The sequence below is a fragment of the Crocodylus porosus genome, unplaced genomic scaffold, assembly GCF_001723895.1.
Source record: "Crocodylus porosus isolate Cpor-Errol unplaced genomic scaffold, CroPor_comp1, whole genome shotgun sequence".
Taxonomy (NCBI): Eukaryota; Metazoa; Chordata; order Crocodylia; family Crocodylidae; genus Crocodylus; species Crocodylus porosus.
Window position 1 is genome coordinate 104,602,223 of NW_017728943.1, and position 21,417 is coordinate 104,623,639.

General features: G+C 41.4%; 1 protein-coding gene across 4 annotated transcripts in view; it reads right to left on the reverse strand.

The window, feature by feature from the left end:
• Positions 1-21,265, reverse strand: part of SMOC2 (SPARC related modular calcium binding 2) — a 221,086-nt gene extending 199,821 nt beyond the window's left edge. For 2 of the 4 annotated variants that reach the window (XM_019549924.1, XM_019549925.1), the window contains exon 1: positions 21,095-21,265. In XM_019549924.1, coding sequence (XP_019405469.1) covers positions 21,095-21,172 — 78 coding nt within the window. In that variant the 5' untranslated portion in view covers positions 21,173-21,265. The remainder of the gene's footprint in view (positions 1-21,094) is intronic. The other 2 variants (XM_019549922.1, XM_019549923.1) reach the window with 1 other exon arrangement.
• Between the last annotated feature and the right edge of the window lie 152 nt (positions 21,266-21,417).

The window sequence follows — 21,417 nt, forward strand, 5'->3', positions numbered from 1 at the left end:
ATGACCCCAGCTGACTTCCTGCCCTTGGGCAGGGGGCTGGACTCGATGATCTCCCGAGGTCCCTTCCAGCCCTGATGTCTATGAAATCTATGACTCCTTTGACTCACCCTGTAGTTTGGCTCCTGCCCTTCCTCATTGACCTAACCATTAAACAAGACTGCCCACAACTTAGTCCTTACAACTGGGTTCCCCATATTCATGCTTCCCCCTTTGATCCCCAAAGCTGCTTCAATCTTGCAGCAGTCCTACTGCCAGCAGAAAGCTTTCAGGGCTACAAAGATAGGGGTTGAATATAATCCCTTATGGATCTGAATGATGATGGTATATGACAATGAGGGTTGTGAGTTATTTTATTAGATGTTAGGCAGGTGAAGGATAACATCTAGATTCATGGTGAGGCAAATAGGGCACTTTTACATGTGCTCTGGAGGTCAGGGGTGGGGGATGGCACCTTAATTAGAGCGGCTGACGTTCTACTGTTCTTCCTGCACTTAAAAAAGCTGGTGGGGCACTTGAAAGCTCATTTGATGTGTTTGAGTGTGCTTGAGAAAACTCTCTTTCACAGTTGAATCCCATGACTCAGCTCCTACTGTAGCTGGAAGATGTAAAAGCAATAGTGCAGTGGTGTTCACCTTTGTCATGGAAGCTGTGAAAAAAGTAATGTACTTCAGGAAGTCGCTGTGTGCTGTACAGCTGCTGACAAAGACAAAGCAGCAGTCAGCAGTAGCTCTCTCTCTAGCTGGAATCTGTCAGAGAGGTGTTCCACATCACTAAGTACAAACTGAGTCGCCTCTTTAGTAACAAAACATTCCCTTTCTATTTTTTTCTTCTACAAGCCACACATGGGTTTTAACGCCATCCACATACATTTAGACTATATATACGGACAAATGCACATTTAGACTATATGCATTCATGATCAGAAAGAAGGTCCTCTTCTGGATCAAAAGTTAGTTAAAAAGGTTTTCATAATAGAGAAAAGTAGGTTCCCCAACAATATGTGCTGAGACCTATACTATTCAACAAATTTATAAATGATCTAGAAAACTGAATAAATAGAAAGGTGGCAAAGTTTGCATATGATACATCTTTCTTCAAAAGCTGATGGCAAAGATTTATAGAAAGATCGCATGCAACTGAGTGGATGGGCAATGAAGTGGCAAATAAAATTCAACGCTGATAAGTAATATGTAACCTGGGTGGACTCAGGTATGTACTCCCTTCTCCAGTTGAAGAGAAATGTCAGCAGGGCAGGTGTGCTGTGGGGAGACAACTGCTGGCTACACACAGTTTCCCTCTTTTCCCCTATACAGAGACAGACCAACACACTCTATAACTTAACTATATGCAAGTTTCTTAATATTACAATATAAATAAGAAAAGATGAAAAATATATATATATATATTAGGGCTGTGCAAAATTTCACCAGTTCACCAGGGCAGTTTCATTTCAACTCTGTTTCAACTTGTTTCGAGCTGGAAAGAGCAAAATTGAAATGAAACACAGAGTTTCGAAACAGGCTTGAAATAAAATGAGGCAAGTCGAAACGTTTCAACCTTTTCAGAACGTTTCAAGTTTCGAAGCTCAAGATGGGCTTGCCTGTAGGGAAACAGAAATTAAAGTAAGGAGAGGGAGGGGGAAGAGCGGGGAAGGGGTGGGAAGGAGGAAGGAAGGAGCGCTCTCATTATTGACTGTGTAGCTGGCCAGGGACTGTTATCCTTCCCTGAGGTCCCTTGCAATCCCAGTGCTCTGGGGGAGGGATGGAAAAACTGCATAAAAGGCAGCAGTGTTTGAACTGCCCTGCTTTCTGCCTTGGTGTCAGTTGAGTGAGGGCGCACCTTAACACACACACAGTGTTACCCACCCATGTCATGAGTTTTGCCTGTCAGCAGCTAGAGGTGCAGGGCCCCAGAACCCAGAAGCCCTGCACTGATCTCCTTGATGGCTGCAGCAGGCGCTAGCATGCTTGCAGTTTTCACCCTGCTGCACCTTAACATGAGTCATGAGTGTCACCCATGTCATGAGTTTTGCTTGTCTGCAGCTTGAGGTGCAGTTTCCCCCAAACCCCTGCATGTACGTTCTTGAAATTTAGTAGGCTTCATTACCCCAGCAGGGGCTAGCATGCCTGAAGTTTTGACCCTGCTGTGGCTTAACACTTACACGTGACATGAGTTTTTTGCTTTCAAGACTTTGAGGTGCATTTTTCCTGAAACCCCTGCACCTACCTCCTTGAAACTTGGTAGGCTTCATGCCCTCTGAAGGGGCTACCATTTCTGCAAGTTTCATCCAAATCAAGCCAGAAATTACAAAGTTATAGGCTGTTTCAAGCTTCCCCATTATAGCCTATGGGAGAAATGTCAAAAAAGCGTCAAAACAGCAAAACTGTTTCGACAAAACAAAACAGAACAGCAGTTTCGAATGGAAACGAAATTCAAAATGAAACTCTATTCCGTCGAAATGCAAGTTGAAATGGAGTGGTGCTGTTTCACACAGCCCTAATACATACATACACACACACACACACACACACACAAAGTATTTACAATAACAAGGATTATAGGTAATATTTACACAGTTCTATACCTCTCTCAGGATACAGTTAACAATTATAATAAAATTCTAACCTACGTTTCAACAAATGTTTTATAACCTTAAACTCTATCAAAATGTAAATCTACTTAGATATTACATACAAATCAAATACTTAGCCTCATAATATAACATTCAAGATTTCAATATAACTCAATCACTTTAGATTTTATAATTTACACTTATAAACCATGAAATATAAACCACACAATGTCTGGCGCCCACTCACAACGTATACGGCGCAACACCCTAGAATATAATTAACTCTACAAGGAGTCTCAAGGCCCAGGCTATTCTGGAGCCTTAGCCACATTCCTGTGGCTGTGAGGGTTGTGGGGGAGAAGCTCCCCCAGTGCCCTTCAGACTTTCCCCAGCCCAGCCAAAATAATATCCTTTAACCCAAAATAAAACTTCAAACTTGGGGAGCCTTGTCATTCTGGGCTTTCCCTTTAATGGTCTGCTTCCCTGACCCAGGTAGATTCCCCCTCCCCTGTGGGAATCCCCTTCTCCAGGAACTCACAACTCTGAGAAGCTGGGTAGAGGCTCCTCCTGGAGAGTTGCTGCCTCTCCTACCAAGGCTCCAGCTGTCTCTGGCTCCCTTTGGGCCTGCTGGCTGCCAGTGGCCCTGTGCACTGTGGTGTTCACCGAGGGTTTTACTCTTCTGCTCGGGGTTTGGGCCCCAAGCCACCTTTTGACTGGGGCCCTTCATGTGAGGCTTCATCTTTAGATATTTGGCCTTGTGCCAGGGGGGTGGTAGTCCCCAGCCACCCCACATGGTTCCCAGGACCTGGCTTCACTCTCAGACTCTCCATTCAGTACCACCTGCACCAAGTCTTCCTGGCTTCATGCCAGGAGTTGGAGCCCCGAGCCACCTCACATGGCTCAGGGCCTCAGCCCCACTTGAATCACACCATGCACCATCTGTGCACTGAGATTCTAGCTGCTTACCAGGGGTTGGGGACCCAAGCTGCCTCGTGCAGCTCCCAGGGTCCTGGCCCCTCTTGGACCTAATGTGCTGCGCCGCCTGCACTGAGCCCCTGGCCCCCCACTTTGTGCAGCTCCCAGGGTCCCCACTTCATGCACCACTTGTGCACCACACCTCTGGCTGCACACTACAGGTGCAGACCCAAGCTGCCTCATACAGCTCCCAAGGTCTAACTCTGTGCACTGAACTGTTTCTCAGCAGTGTGGCTGTGGGCTGCAGCACTTGGCACTTCCATTTGGTGAGGAGATCTTTGGCTCTTCAGGCCTATTGCTCTGCCCTGCTGGGCAGCTCTCCCCACCTCTTCTTAGTCCTACTCTCTTTTTCATTCCTCAACGCAGCATGTCCAAGTGCTGGGCATGCTGTTCTTTTATACCCTTCAGAGGCTCCACCCCCAGATTGCAAAAGGACCAATCAGGGTAAGGGAAAGTATAGCCCTCACCCAGGTTCAGGCTCTCTGCCTTGCCCCAAGCAGGGGCAGGGCTGCCTCTCCTCTACCACCACCTGATTGGTGGGAATGTCCCACCAGTGGCTTGAAGCCCTTTTGAGCTAGCAAGACAGGCTGCTACTGGCATGCCCACCACAAATATAAATGGGAAGAAATAATTCTACATATTCATGAAGTATGGTGGACTCTGAATTACCTTACCCTCAAGAAGAGTGTTTGAGTCTTTGTGATAATCTTTTAAAAGCATTGGTTTAACATATCCAAAAAGGTAAAAGAATATTAGGATTCTTTAGGTAAGGAACTGAAAACATTACTTTATCACTGTATAAATTTATGATAAATCTGCATCTTGAATCCTGTACACAGTTGTGGTCAACCGATCTCAAACAGGATACAATAGAACTAGAAGAGGTATAGAGAAAAGTGACAATCAGAGGTATGGAACAGATTCCATCCACAGAAAGAAAGAAAAAGAAAGAACTCTTCAGCTTGGAAAAAAATGACTGAGGAACGGTTATGACAGAAGACCATTAAGAAACATCAACCTTCTGGAAAGAGTGAATAGGGAGCTATTATTCTCTATGTCACATGATACAAATAGTAGGGGGAACTTGATGAGATTATCGGGCAGCAAGTTTAAGGCAAACACAAGTAGTTTTCAGTACAATGCATTAATTAACTTGTAGACTACATTGCCAGAGGGTATTTTCAGGGTTCAGCAGTCAAGGGTACAACCTAAGGCTCAGGACATCCCTAAACCTATGACTGCTGGAAACTTGGGGGAGCAGGTAGGACAGGAGCTAGATCACTCTGCACATGCCCTGCTTTCTAATCTTTACTCTTCCTCTTAAAACATCCACTGCTTGCCAATGTTGGAGAAAAGTTGCTGAGCTGGACAGACCTTTGAGTTGACTTGGTAATGGCCATTCTTATACACTCTCAGCTGATCTAAAGCAGGATATCTGCATTGACTTCAATTACTTTAAATTCAAAATTTATCCATATCTCCTAACGTAAGTCAGACAGGAAGTACATTTATATGTGATTATGATGAAGCAGAGCTTAGTTGTTTGTACATACACTGTGAAAAAAAGAGATTATCATAAAATTAAGGCATCTTGAGTGCATTTGGCAGTAGTATAATTTAGGCTGGGAGACTGGGGTAGCAGCCCTGGGTACCAGTTTGTGGAGGCACAAAAAAATAGCAGCTGCCACCTCCGCCATGCAAATGCGCTAGTGGCACAGTGACAGCCCAAAGTCAGTACTGTCTCTTTTCATCACAGTTGCCTGGGCAATCAGCTGCCTTATTATGCTTCTCATGTTTGTATGTAAGGGCATGGCATAACTGGTTAGTTGGCATGGTGTAACAGGATGTTACTAAATAGCAGTTCAAGAGTAGTCATGTCCCAAAAGAGACTCTTCCACTGCTGCCAAGGGCAAAGATGAGATTATTGTTGAAAGTTTGACTGGATACCTTTGAAGTCAGGACTTTAATGGGAGTGGGATCTGTGCCGCAGCTTATCAACTGGGCAGCAGGAGAGCCACATATTGGCTCTGTACCGGAAAAGGTGGATTTATCCAATTTTAACTACTAAGCACAAATGATTAAAGCACAGTTTGGTTATAAGCAACTCATCACCAGGAAACTGATCTCTTTTTTTCTGGCTGCAAAGCACCTGATATAAGAACATCTTGCTTTGCATGGGCACAGCACGGTGCCACTGCTTATTGGACTTGCTGATTAGTAGCATCAAGGCACTTAGCCAATGGGAGTATGATAAACAGAGGCCACTGTACATATAAGTACCGTGAATATTTGGCGGCTAAAACAAGCAAAAATTAAACTAAAAGGCACTGAATATGGTTCGTGTGTCACCCATCATTGTTGCTGCACTAGTGAAGGGAAGTCAAGATTAACTTCTGACAAAACCATGCTCTAAATATAAATATAAACAACCTTGCTCCCAAGCAATTTAACAAAAAAAAAATCAGATTAGCATTGGTTTATTGAATCACTTGAAAGCTTTCATTTGTCTTTCATGGTACAAGACTGATTAAAATTTTCCAGCAATGCGTACCAGGATACCAGCATCAGTCAACAAAGCAAAGTGAAGGAATCCGTTGCACACTTTCAGACAGTACATATCACACTAGTATTTTGCTGTTCATTAATAATGCTTCCCAGCTATAAGTGCAAAATGCTGATAACTAGTTTCTATTTTCATTCAAGAAAAGCAGAGCCACTGCTTACATTCGACATGCATACACAGACTGGTATAACTTTATCAATGCTAGAACTAGGGCTCTGAGTTCAAGTATTTTTGCTTTTGACTCCAGGATTGCAAATGCATTTGTTTGGGCAGGGGTGCTATCTAAACGAGTTAAACATATTTTTTTATTTTACTCATTCAGAAAATCATCTCTTCCATCAACTTCTCATTTTTTCAGTTCTCTTCAGTGTCTCAGTATCTTTCTAGTAAGAAGGCTTCAATGTCTCTGCAGCTTTCTAGTAAGAAGGTAAGCAGTACTAAACTGCACCTGGAATACTGTAGTTATCAGGGCTTGTCTGTACAATAAAAAGACTACCTAGAGCAGGGCAATATTTTTTTCCAGCAGATTCTTTATTAATTGAAAAATGAGAACACTGAAGCTATTCACCTATTTTAAGCAACGCGGAAGCTATTCACCTGAACAGTTGGGGCTTAAAAAATTAGGAGCTAGTTTCACAAAACCCTGGAGGGTGGAGGAAATGATATCCCCATTCCATTCAATAGCTCAGTAATTGGGGCATACGCTCAGGACATGGAAGAATGGAGATTAACTTGTGTGTGTGAGTTTACAGTGATGTATGAGGTCTTCAAGTCACTTTATGACTAACCCTCAATTCATCAAAGATTAAATAACTGGTTACTCTTATTTATAGACAAGCATTCTATAGACAGCTCTAATACATTGCAGTGTCACTGGTAAAATGTAAAAGAAAAATTGCAAACTGCTTTCAAAATCATAAAGCATATTACAACAACAAAGATCAGATATGGGACGTAAAGAATACTAGTTCTGTCTGTCGGTCTGTCTCTCTCTGAAACATATCTGCACACCTGCTTTCCCTTTGCCTAACATTAATTGCTTCAGGGTTCTTCCTAAAAACACATCCTGCATGCCAGAGAATAGCTGTAGAATATGAACTATGACCTCTCCAGCTCTGATGGGCCTGTCATTTCTCTTGGGCTTTTCCATCTATCAAACACACTCTTTTCCTTGTATGTCTCTCTCTTATACAAAGTTCCCCTCAGGGATTAAAGCCAGTATTTACTTGACACTGATTTAATTTCTGTCAAATGAAAATAATGAGCTTTTACATGCGATTAGACCCATTTGTAACAAACTAACTTCAATGAAAAGGATTAATTCCTTCTTGCTCCTATTAAATAATGTTCTTTTCTACCACAGTTCTATAACAAATCTCATTTTGGAGCTTCCTCAACCTGTGTGTTAGGAGAAAACACAAAATTAGCATGCAACAGGTGATAACTTCTACAGGCAGGGAACAAAAAACTGTATAACTTTTTTGCTGCTCCTGTGAAATAGTACTGCACTTTTATACACCTGGCCATCAATGCAGTGTATTATTTCCTACCCATTTGGTAGAAAAGCACAATAGATAGACAAGCTAATATTAAGAACTAGATTTTGCCTCAGACTAACCCTGAAGTGAACCTGAACTGAAGCGTAAAAGGAGATGTTTTTATCTTTAATTTTCAGTTATCTTTGCAAATATATCAAGTCTCAAATACAGCTGGCTAAAATACCCTGACTAAAACCTGGATATTTAGGAAATAGTGCCAAATGAAAAACTATCATGAGGCCCCCTAGACAGATTCATAGATCAAGAAAGATTCAAAAAATTGGATAAACTTAAAAGAAACATCTGAAACTGTGGCTACTAAACCTCTTAGCCTTTTGTGTGTTTTTTCCTATTATTCTTGGAAAGCAAAAAAAGGAGGAAATTATGCACAGGAATGGAGGAATGAAATACACACAGTCATAGGGCATGGCTACATGAACAAGTTACTAGGAGGTAAGTCTGAGGGGTGAACTTTCAGTATGATAGCTACTCTGTGTAACTTCTCACATGAACAATTTTACCCCGTGGTAAATGTAGGGTAGCTGACCTCCCTGTCATTTGAGGTAAACTGCCTCTTATTTGCTACAGCATAGGAACAAGTAGATAGTTAGTAGGGCTGTGCGAGGCTTCGGTTGCTGATTCAATTTGGTGGAGATTTGACCCAGTTCAGTAGCCGAATCTCTGAATCTAAATCAAATCAGGAGACCCTTTAATCTCTCCGAATCGAACTGGAATCCTCCAAATTGATTCGGAGAGATTCGGAAATATTCATTAATTCAGACATAGACACATCTTTAAATGTAACAGGTGGCTCATGAGTGCTGAGATGGTGGGGCAGATGGAGCGTCCCAAAGGACCATGGGGACGTCCCCAGCACACTCAGCAGCAGACCCGGAAGTGGACCAGAAGCACTTCCAGTCTACTTTCAGGTCTGCCAGGGAGCATGCAGGAGGGCCCCCTGTGCCCTCCCGGCCCTGTGACTGGTGCCTCTTGAGTCTTGGAGGGGCACCTGGGGTCTCCCCATGGCCAATCACTGAGCCGGGAGGGCACGGGGTACCCCCCAGCGCTCTCCTCAGCAGACCCGGAAGTGGACCAGAAGTACTTCCAGTACTTCTAGTCCTGGTCTGCCCCCGAGCATGAGGGCCCCCTCCCCTGCCCCCCCTCCTCCCTGCACTCCTGTGGGATGGTCCATCCACCCCAGCATTGCAGTGTTCACAAGCCATGCCTGGTACCTCAAGGTATGTAGAAAAAACATTTCAAGCTGTGTCTATGTCCAAATCACTGATTCTCTGAATCAGCATTGACTCTTCAAATTCGGCCAAATCAAATTGGGACAGTGATCCAAATCAACAAATTGAATCACTGTCCGTGATCCAGGCCAAATCCAAATCACATATGGCCCATTTTGCACACCCCTAATAGGTAGCTACTACAGAATAGCTGATATGGCATCAATTCACACCCTAATTTATCTTGCAATAATGTGTTTGGGTAGCTAATACCCCCAGTATATTTAAATCTTACTTAGAAATCTTTGTTTGGGATTGGGGGTGGTGCCCATCTTGCATATCTATTAGCAGCTGGCATAACAGAGGATGGCAAATGTTGGTTTGAAACCCAGCATTACTTATATGAACAAAAAATGTATTTCTTAATAGTATCTGACCTATTTCACAAAGATTGGATAGACAACATCCATGCAGTAATCAGTTTGAGATAGCAGGCTCTCAAAAGCCAGGGAATTCCAAAGGCATAAATTTTAATCTCCTATGCAGAGGTGCCACCTGAGGACTTACACACCTCACAGGTCTCCTTTAAGCCTCAAACGTGACTTTATTAGAGCAAAGGTTTTGGGTGAATCAGTACTCTGCACAGTGTTGATTCTCTCATGTGGTCTTTTGGCCAGATCATGAGACCGTAAGAGTTACTTAGAGCTTCCTCAGTCAAACCAGTTAAGTTAATATTAGTTTGTTAGAATAAGGACTGAATACATAGAGGGTAGAGCACTTTAAAAAGTGGTGTGTGATTGCCACTGTAAGGTTTACTTAGCCTGAATGGATAACCTACCTCTTTTATATACAACTGATAGCAGGCACTATGCAAGTTATTATTTATATTTATTAGAGTAGTCCTAAAGACCAACGAAGACTGGGGATGCACTGCACTGCCAGGCACTGTATAAACCTAGAGAGTATTAGATAGACTCTGCCTAAAAGAGTTTACAATGCAGATATAAACAAGATGTGGTAGCAGAAAGGATATAAAGCACAAGCAGAGTGAAAAAAATGAATGAGAAGGAAAGAAGGTTGATGGGGAAAACACAGTAAGAGGAATAGGTTTCAATTGGAGGCAAAGAGTTTGTGAGAAAAAGGGAGGAAGAAGGGAAAAATAAAGGGGGGGAGTCAAGCCAAAAATATACAAAATATACCCTTTTTGTAAGTGTCTCTGCACTTCAGTACCTGCTCCTACTGCATGGAGTCTCTGGCTGGCTCTCCTCTACAGATTTTCCCCAAGGCTCCATGTCTTCTGACTTCTACTTATTCTACAAGTCCAGAAGAACCATGAAAACTTCCCAATGTAGGCTCTCCAAATCTATATCCAGCCATATGGACACACACAGCAATTTCAAACTGGAAGATTCAAATCACAGCATCTTGGTGTCAGTTCTGCTTATGCTGTTCAGTATTAAAGAGCCAGATCTGAATTTCTGTTGCTCTGCACCCTGTGTGGTCATGTGCTCCAAGTGGAGCATATCCAAGTGGACATAAAATGCTGAAACATCAGAAAGATAATGCATTAAGCCTATTCAGAACTCGTGTAAATGACTGCACATGGTGCAGAGCAATGGGAATTAAGTGCAGGAAATGTTGTCTTTCCCTTTTTGAAGAAATAACACCATCAGTGTGTCTAAGCCCTATGAATTTATCATTAACTGATGAAGTTCCATCATTAGGTGAGTAGAGAACGACTGTTTCAAAAGCTTTTCCAAAACTGGAAAGGGAAATTTAAATAGTGAAACAATTACCCAATGAACACCCCTTTCACAGACAAAATTGTTTCATTTCTTTCAGAAATGTAATTTATGAAGCTTTTCAAGGAGGAAACATGACGGAAAGATAAAACCTCTTGTGCAAAGTTCAGATTTGCAACTAAATCCACTCAGGCTGAAATCCATCAAAACATTTGACATGCTTGAAAGCTGCCTTCCTGAGAGGATGCTGTTTGAAACATAATCCTATTAAAGGCAGTGTGGAAAATAAGTTGTCCACTTTGTTTTATCTTGCTCAATAGAAGCCCTGTAACTAAATGCTTCAAAATGAATTCCTATTGACATAGGCAATAAAACATCTTAAGAGCCAGACAAACATCTCCTCAGCAGGGTGAACACCTCAATGTGCTCTAATACAAAGGATAAATTTTTATTGAAGACAGTTCTCTTTTACTCCAGGCCAGCCTGCCATTACCTTACACTTATTAATGTCATTCATGTTAACAGTAATCTATTACAACCTTTTAATGATTCCTTCAGTGCTGTCTCTCTTGTGTCCATCATTTTGGGTCCTACTGGAGGGCAGATCAAGAGGCAGTGCTAGGAACTGAGGGTCACATAACTAGGTTACTCTCTAGGATGCATATGGCTGAGAGGGGAATACTGTACCATCTGCCTTCCTCCCATATTACTGAGCAGATCATGTTGTTCTTGGGCTCCCTCCAGTGGCATATACTTGAGGTGTTATGGGTCTCCTCTACAAGGACTTACCTATCTTTTGGGTGAGTGATACTACCTGGCTATAGGGAGAATTTAAGAGAAGAAGAGGTGGTAGAAAGAGAGCGAAAAAGAGAAGAGAAGATAAGAGGTGATAGAAAGGGAGTGAATCTAAGAGAGGTGATATGGCATGCTGACTGTAAGAATATCTCCAAAAATTATACTTCACTGGAAATTTATCTTGCATTTGGAAAGTCTTTCACAACTACCTCCACAAAGAAATCCCATCAAATAAAGCAGAAATAATTAAGGTAACAAATATACACATGCAGATTTCAAAAAGTGGGGTTTTTTTATAATGTGGCTTATATTCTACTACAGGGTGCTGTCATCAGGACATAGAACTAGATTTTTTTCATCAAATAATTTACAAAAGGTTGTCAATTTTAACATAACATGGAATCAAAATCATGATTTGTGTGCAAATACTCATGAATGAATTCATATGCCAGTTCTTATAATAGGTATTCTCTGCCTTGACCAACACCATGCAGTGCCACTGATTTCAAAAGGGCCACAGAAAAGGTTCATCAGGGCAATACTTGACCAAATAAAATCTCTCAGAAACCAGGGGTCCAGGTTAGCTTATTTTCAAGATTTCTGTCTGAAGTCATAAGTAAGTGTTAGCACACATTACTATACAAATAAATATATTTGTCAACCTCTGATTAAGGGATGCTGGGGGCTTGGATTGCATGGGTGTAATGAGTAAGGATTTCAGTGCACTCTCAAAGCAATGCAGTGAAATTTTGCAGTCCCTCTTCTCTGGCTGTTCTTGGCTTTAATACTATCTTTTACTTTCAAAAGTACTAAATTTATATTCACATTTCAAAAAAGAAAGCAGATGTATTTATATTAAAGTAGGGAAGACAGGCAGCCAAAGCATAGTTCAGTGTACAATGCTTATGAAAACACATTTAAAACGCAGGAACTTTTCTAACTACAATTATTTTACATTAGAACTTTAATTCTAATTCAGGCTTCTTTTCAAAATGTAATTAACTGAATATTTAGATCTTGTAGTCTAGATAACTTGGCATTGACCTCATTAGCTTATGTGTGCCTTCTCAGCTCTCTGATCAATACCTGTGCCCTGGGTAAAGGGCTGCACAGATGGATTAGGTCAAATGGTTTGTGAATCTTCCAAAATGTTGCTCTTTCCTTCTTCCCTTAAAATGTTGTAGACCCACAGACAGATTTTTCTCTTCACCAATACCCCACATCTCTCCTCACTTACCTCATCCACCAGAAAAGATTAAGATGCAGACAAGGACACCAAGTCCGTGCATGGCCTCAGACTGCAATGTCTTTTTGCTGCAACTTGTTACTCTGACCCCAGTTCACAGATCCATCCCAGTCCCTCTGTGATTGTGGCTTACAGATCATAAGGATCCCTGCAGAAACACCATTCTCTTTATTTAAATAGTTTATGGTTGTCATGTTCAAACAGAAAACTATATAGAGGACTTGTTTCCATCACTATTGCTTATGGAGTCTTCCTTTGAGGTAGCTGCAAATATACACACTATCTGATCATGAGAAATGCGCAGTGTAGAACAAACTGCAAGCTCTCTCTTGAGTCTCCTAATCATCTATACCTGTAATCATCATCCTAAACACAATGCACTCTCACAATAGAATAGAAATAGAGCAATGCAGGCAAGAGTCTTGTCCAAGCAGTAGATCAGTAGATGGTTCCTCTCTGGAGTTTTAGGTTGTTTTTTAAATTTTTTTTTGTATTTGTGTTTCATACACAGTAGTTAACTGCTTTATGGTGTAAAACAGGATGCAAATGAACTTAAAAACATAAGAATTATAGCGGGCCAGAACAGTGGTCCATTTAGTTTAGTATGTTGTCTCAGACAGTGGCAGGATCAGATGCTTTAGAGGGAGAGCATATGAAACAGGGTACATCTAGAGTGATCTCTCCCCGACCATACCCTCCCTAGTATTCACCGTTGTTGGTTTAGCGATGCCAGAGAAAACAACTCCAACTGTTCTGTTTAGTATAATCTAAAACAGCCAAATACCAGGAGAAAATGTGATCAGTCTCAACATATTTTCAAGGTAATGTGTATGAAGTAAAGACTCTTAATTTTTCACAAGATGATAGAACCATGCATCTTGAAGGAAGCATGGAAATCAAACCAAGCATGAAGCAAAGGGAGAAAAAGTTGAGATTAGAATATGTAAATATTCTTGACTGAAGTTTGGGGCAATCCACTAGAAAAGCAAGGAAGCAGGTTGGAGTGGATCACCTCTTGGTCCCAGCAGTGATTCTTTGACATACTGGGCACATCTACATGAGAGGCATCTACTGTATTGTAACACTGTGTGTGGACTGACTTGGGGCTACCTTTAGTCCACACACAGTGTTAATGTGTTTTAAAGCCTGTATGTGTAGACACTGACCTATTCTCTCTTACTGTGCAGTAAATTTAAGCCAGCAGAAATGCATGTGTAGGCACACCCATTAAGTTAGTACCTGTTATTACAGGTACTAAACTTAAGTTACAGTAATTCCAGCAATACATGGGTAGACATGCCCACTGTTTACCACCTTGGGTTTTCCTCGGCTTAATGATATAGCTACTGGTCATCTCTGAAAACCAAGAAACTGATGGTGAAAAAGTTTGCTTTAAGTGAAGCCAGTTTATTTACTTGAACTTACATCTGCAAGAAGAAGACAAGTAAGTGAGGAGGAAGGAAAAAAATCTGTTTTGCAAAAGGTAACTAAAATTTTGGAATGTATATATCCCTTGTGCCTCTAGGAAACTATCCTAGTAATTCCATGTAATTCTCTGAAGTTCTTTGGGGCTGTCATGCCAGAAAATTCAGGCCAGTACCAAGCAGGAAGATGCTCATGTCACATAAAACACTTAACCCACTCATGAATTATAGATACTTTAAAGCTTTTTACCCCTGAGACTGGTACTGGTGCGGTTTCACCATGGGTTACAGATGTTCCTGTGTAAACAAGGCATCCTGATTGAGATGGAAGCAATTCAGAAAAAGCTGTGCTGCTAGAGATGTTATGATAGATTCAATGTAATCTGTCAATTCCTTTCTCCCAAAATGTGAAACGATAGCCAAAGGTATTTGCTGAACTGTAATGTGCACAGGTGTTTTATAAACTTTTGCTGCATCTTCAGCCCTTTCTCATTGTCTTTTCATATACATTATATTATATCATGTCACCATATAACAGATTACATGTGTTTCTGAGACACCTGTTCTTTTCTGAGGGTGTTGTTTGCAAGGTGTTTCATTCATACAGGAAAAATTAAAGGGAATGGTTAAGAGCTAGAGCTAAATAGAGATATTTCAAATGAGCTATATTGTTTTGGAATATGCAAGTCCATCAAAACCAACGTGACCCATTTCACCAAATTTCATTTTGGAAGAAAGCTAAAGTGAAAATTTTAAGAAAGTCAAAAATACCCAATTTTACTATTTTGGGAATAAAACATTTTAACTTTTAATTTTGAGATGATGTTTAAGAATTAAGTACAAATTTGTAGCAGTCTGAATCAGAGCAAAACATTTTAATGAATGCAACACTTTTTTTCTGAAGTCTCTTTTTCAGAGAATTATAAAATTTTCGGTTTTGTTCCTAATCAGAACAAGCCAGATTTCAAGATCTCTAAATTCTTTGTTCTCCAATGTAGCGTCCTCCACAAAGCTCTATCAAAAACACATCAACTAGATCAAGTAAGATCAATTCCCCATGAGCCAAACTGAGACCTTCATTTGTAGTTTCAAAAAGCGGTATCTTGATCATGGCCCTCACTTGCTTGGTTTTTAATTTTTAGGTGTCTTTGGATTTCCTGGTCTCGGGAAATGAAAGGAAATAGAAGTACCAAAATACCATGAAAATGGCTGCTTTTGTGGTAATATTGCCCTAGGCAAACTCCTGGAAACACTAGCAAAGTTACAAATGAGCCAGATCTTGAAGAGAATTCTAGCCTGATTTCTAACCAATGAGGTTCAGATAACCTCTGTATATGTGTCTAAAATTTGGATGCTTCTCCAAAAAGTGCCCAACCTTGAAAGTTTCCCATTTTTAAGAAGTGTACACTGATACTGTGGCTCCTTGATACAGTGACCAGGAAATGGGGAAGGAATGAAAGAACCATGAAGGACCCAGAGCTCTTTGACAAGTAAGTCCTTTTTTATGCATGATTTTCTTTAGTATTTTTCCCCTTCTGCTTTCAGTTTTAAAACACTCCTTGTGTGCAGTTAACCTGACATCCATATTATGCATTTCACATTATATGGCACAGTTTATGTTGGCTGCATGCATAAATATTACTTTTAAGTCCCAATCAAAAGTTCCACTGACTCTTAATAATAACCCTGTCATTTTACAAAATGAGAGGTGCCTTGAAAGTTTATTGTAGGGAAGCATTGTTGAGAGTGTTTTATTTTCAGGGCTGATGTACCCTTTGTTGCACCAATGCCCATTTGCTGTAACAATGCTGTTAGGATCTGGAGCCACTTATAGTTTTATTTATGGTCTTGGTTTTGAATCTCAATTAAAGTAACTTTTCCAAATGTTTGGGTTTGTAGGCGCCATCCAAATGGGTCCCTAACTGGGAAAGCTTTGATTGTGTTTAGCTTCCCTCTACTGAACTACCTTAGTGGTCCATCTTATACTGTGGAACCTATCCAGGGCATTAAATGCTATTGAATACTCACAAAGCATGTGCCAAGTGAGAAAAAGAAAACAATTGTTCCCTGAAATATTCAGCAACTGATGAAAGGAACTTTTAACAGGCTGAGGTGTTTGTTTCGATAAGGGATTTCTCCAGACACAAAGAGAGAGAGAATTTTCTATTTTACTAGTACCCAATCAGTATTAGATCACAAGACAAATATGGTTCTGCAAGGCTTTGGGGAATAAAATTAAATATTTGTGCTACATGATAAGTAATAAATGCAAATATTTTCAAATAAGAAATGTTTGCATCCTGTTGTCAAATGCACACCCACACAGAACTGAAGCTAAGATAAAAACTGCCCTGAGAGTTCCACACATTTAGTAGAAACACTTCCTTCATGTTTCCTACTGAAGAATAAGTTCACCAACCTTAGTGTTATTTAGCGTAGGTATAGAATGAGGGTACTTACAGCTTTGTATTTCAAAATAAAAGTATCAAGACTCACACATGAAACTGCCCTTATTCAAAATATGTCAACATAGCTCAATTCTATCTTCTAAAAATGTATTCCACTGAGGATGTATACACAAGATTTGTGGTAAGAAATATGATTTGCCAAACAAAGATAATACACTACAAAACTATGCCACTGATGACTCCTAAGTGCTATGGAGTTTTATCTGCTATCCCACAGAAGTGTTTCCAAGCCATAATTAAGCACTTCATTCCCACTGAAAGGTAAGGATGTTGTATATTAGTGTTGGGTTCCAAATCTAGGAGTTTCTTACCCCTTGGTTCCCTTAAAATCGCATCTTTCCTTCTGGGACTGCTCCCATCACACCTCCCCAAAATGAAAAGTTTTGCTGTGTTGCCAGTATTGTTTTTTAAAACCTCCCTCCTCCATCTCCCCACAACAGCCAGGAATTCATCATTTGAGCATCAAATAAAATTTTCCTCTGTTTTATTCATGGTTGGCTGGCATTGCGACATGCTGCTCCACCAAGGTGGGGGTTCAGAAGCAACCTTGAAATGATTTTTCAGGCCAGATTGTAACTTGGAATGCATTGTTTGGGCGTCTTTGGGTCTTGAGCACTGCAAAAATCAATGCTGCTGTTGGCAGTAGGAAGCAGCCCACTAACTCAAACCCAGCAAGCCAGCTGTAGCTCTGCTAGCCTCAAATGAGGTTGGTTACGACAAACTAGAGAGCAAGACGGAGCTATTACTTGTGTGGAACCTCTAGAACTTTGTGATGTTGAGGGTTTTGTAACATGTTTTTTTCCCTTGTAAGTAAAGTCACAGGATTTTTTTCACCAAGGAAAATTAATTTTTAAGATATATTTTCATTAACTGGAAGCCTAGGCTACACACAATAGAGCATCTTATCTGAAAGTAGCTCTTACTCTGCCTCTAGCACTACTAGGGAAGTCAGTCAAAACAGCCCAGAACTCCTGTTCATTTGGATCAAAAAGATAAAACTGAGACTTGGTAGTTTTGACTTCTGAATCTAGGACCATTCAAACCTGAAAGAGGGCAAGTGACTCCTCCATGGCACATTTTCAGAACTCTCCCCTTGTTCTAAAAACCTTAATTTTTGAGCTGCTAATCTGAGACACCTTCAGCTTATGCCTCGCAAGCTCCCAGTGAATTCATATGCAGTTGTTGATGCTGAACTCCTTTTGAAACCCTGGTCCACAGTGCAAAAATGAACACACTCTTTAACGTGTCAACTTGTGCAAACATTTGCCTTCATCAGTTATTTTCCCACCCAAGTTGTCACATAGAAAAAGAGTGTTCTCTGCCTGGGAAAGGTAATCCAGCATCACAGAATGATGGACCAAGTGAAAAGCCATGTGTCAGTTCTTCTCACAACCTTAGATTGGCTTCTATCCTTCCTCTGTTATGCATATATAATACCCTTTATCATTTCTGAGGGGGGAGTCACATGAGAAAGCTCTATTTGTTATACATTTTATAAATTAATAGGAAAATTTCTATAGGATGAATACAGAATAATTTAATATTGTGCTGCTTGTTGTTGTTATGCTTCGTTTTCCATTTGAATGAGGAATGTGCTCCATTAGTTTGGGGCAATAAACCTCCCTCATAATATCCAGACTCAAGAGCTAAGGTTTATTTTCTTGGGAAAAATTACAAGACTTTTTTTTCACAGACTATAGGTATCCACATATGTTTGTTGCCCATTTTATGGAATTGAGGTTTCTAATGTAAATAGCTACACATATGACCAAATATTTGATAACTATACATTTGCAGGGGACTTAAATTCACTCTGCCTACATTAATAGTGAGTTCAGTTGAAGCTGCATCAAGGTGATCTCCCAGTACTGAAAAGTTCTGTTTCAGACCAGGTGTGTGATTCAATGTTCAAACATGAATGCCTCTTTGGAAGATCAGGTTCAAATGCCATCGATTCAATTCTCCATTTTTCCAAAGTAAATAAACCATGTGCCATACAGACTATTTGAGAAAGGAACAACATTCAGATAAAACCGGTCATGTTTGACCTGCATGGACATGCATCTCAACTTTTCTTATTGTAAGACAGGTGTGTTCCCTTAGCCACACTTTCCCCTCCTTCACTTTTGTGCAGCATGCTGGCTATCTTCCACAATACAAGAAACATCTACATTTTCAAGTGGGAACATATATAACTGGTTTGGGATGGTAAAAGGATGAAAGGTGCTATATACAATAGAAGCCATCATTACACAGAAAACATAGAAGCATGAAGATGAATAAACCGTTTCTCCGCTAATGTTTAAAACACTTGTAAGCAACTGAAGAAAGAAAATATAGAGTATTGGTTCTCACTCTTCCTGCATATGGAACTTACCATCACAAATTTATTCATTATGACTGTGAACACAAACTAGGATTTCAAGGACAAAATTAACCTTGCACTAAAGTAACACTAGTATTTAAAAAACAGTCCTATAGCCACCCAAGAGTGCTTTCAATCAGGCTTTTCAAGTTGGGCTACTGTGCTTACAAGAGTAAAAATGATAAAATCCACTTGACTTCATGAGTTCTGTGCTTGCAAAAGTCACACACTATAAAATTCCTGGGATGAACAGATTCCTGTAACGTTTTCAATTAGCAGCTTCTAATCTACAAATAATTTGCAAGAAAGCAGGCAGGGAGGCAGGACCCCTTCTGAAGAATTTCAGGTATGAGCAAGCCAGCCACCCTACAAAATATCACTGTGTATCATTTATTATCCTATAGAAACACCCATGTGGTGAAGGACTATGATAAAAATAGAATAAATCTCACTTTGCAACTGCCTTAAACTTTAGTATAAGAAACCTCCAAAGGGCACATTCCTCACCAAAACACTTAAAAACAGCTTGAAAAGAGGTGCTCACTGCCCTGTATGTTTACTCAAGCACTTGTTTAAAAACACATTTAAGGAAAATGTTTTTTTTTCCACAGATTGCATTAATTATAGTTTTCCAAACACTGCAAGCTCTACGAGAAAACCGAACCAAGCTATTAGCTGCAACCTCAGGTCTTGGCTAGAGAAGTGGTTATGGCTTATTTAGCAATCCTAATGAATTGGCTCTCCCATCCCAGCACATAGCCCCGTGTTTAGCATCCGGGGGTCTGGCATAGCCAAAAAGGGCTGTAGCAGCCCTCACTGCAGCTTTATTACACTGAAGGAAAATAAGAACAGGAATATGAGCCCAACAATCTGTAGAGACCCACAGTAAACTTCCACTTAACAGCAAGAGCTCATCCTTCTCCTTGGGAAATGTAAATGGCTGGTATATTTATATACATATATACATACATATATGTACACACGTATACATTCATTCATATGTGTATATAAGTATATACACATATGTGTATACACACACACAGACATATATACCCACAGACACATGAACATAGAGTGTACATATATGTATTCAGTATATATATACTGTACATATTCTGAATACATACATGCATATATATATAGTATACATACATATGTGTGTGTATAGAGATGGAGATATCTATCTATATATCTATATAGATATAGATATATATACACACACACCTCTGCCTCTCTATATATACGTACATAAATGTGCATGCGCACACACACACACACACACACACACACACACGCACACTGTATTTAGTACTCCCAATGTTCTTGGTGTTGTCCAACATGCACAAATGAAACAAGCCTTTGCAGAGCTTGCCATGTAAATGGATACAGCAAGCAATTAAGGTTGAGGAGAGGGGAGAGAAGAAGCTAACTTTCTTTCCTGTCACTGTTGCCAGTCTCAGAAAATACACTTGAGCAGCTTCACTTCACCTAGCACATGCCACACAAAGGGGAAACAATTAGCCCTGCAAAAAATGCAACCTATAGGTACCTCTGGGTGACAGTTGGACTTAGACGCTGGATTCCCTTGAGGCTCCCCAGGGCAGTCAGAAGCAGTTTCCTGAGCCCTCTCTGCCGCGGGCAACCTCACTATCACCTTCCTTATTTAATTTCTCCAAATGAGGTCTCCCTCTCTGGGGCTCCCTGTGCAGGTAGGGCCAGTACAGAGGCAGGGTGTGTTGAGCGAAGTTAGGTTAAGTCAAGTCTGCCAGATCTTTTGACAGGAAGGTCTGTCAATTGGGAAGAAAAGTGGGGGGGGCACCCAAAAGCAGGGGTCCAGGTCTCTGTTCCCACTCCCTCTAGGGAAATGCACAGGGGATCGACCAGTCCTCGGCCAGATCAGACGGGGCAAGGTGTGGTGCCTGCAGTGAGAAGGGATGCCGGGTGCGGGCATCTCAGCAAGCCAGCATCTCCGAAGCCCATGTGCCACCTCCACATGGGCAGGACCAAGGCGGGGCAGCAGATCAGGTGGATGCACGGATGGGCTGGAGGGACGGGTGAATGGATGGCTGTCTCCTGCCCACACCGCCTGCAGCGTTGCCGAGCCTGGTGCAAAGCCGGCACGGGCAGGGGGCCCAGCAGATGGCAAGGGCGAGGCACGGAGGGGGAGCCGGGCTTACCGTGAGCGCCGACAGCTTCTGAGCAGGCGCCGGCACCAGCAGCGCCGCGAGCAGCGGCAGCACCAGCGGCAGCAGCATCCTGATCCGGGGCTGGGGCGGCCGCACAGTCGCTCCTGGCAGCAGAGGAGGAGGAGACAGGAGGACTGTCCTTGGGATCTCGCTCCCCACCCTCCTCTGGCTGCTTTTCAAACCTCCCCTGCTGGGAGGTCCTTTGGCTCCTTTCTTTTCTCTCCCCACCCCCTAAAGCGCGGGGGCCCTGCACGCTGCCCACCCCGCAGCCCGGCCCCGGCAGGGGTGCCGCTCGCCACTTGTTGAGCTGCCGG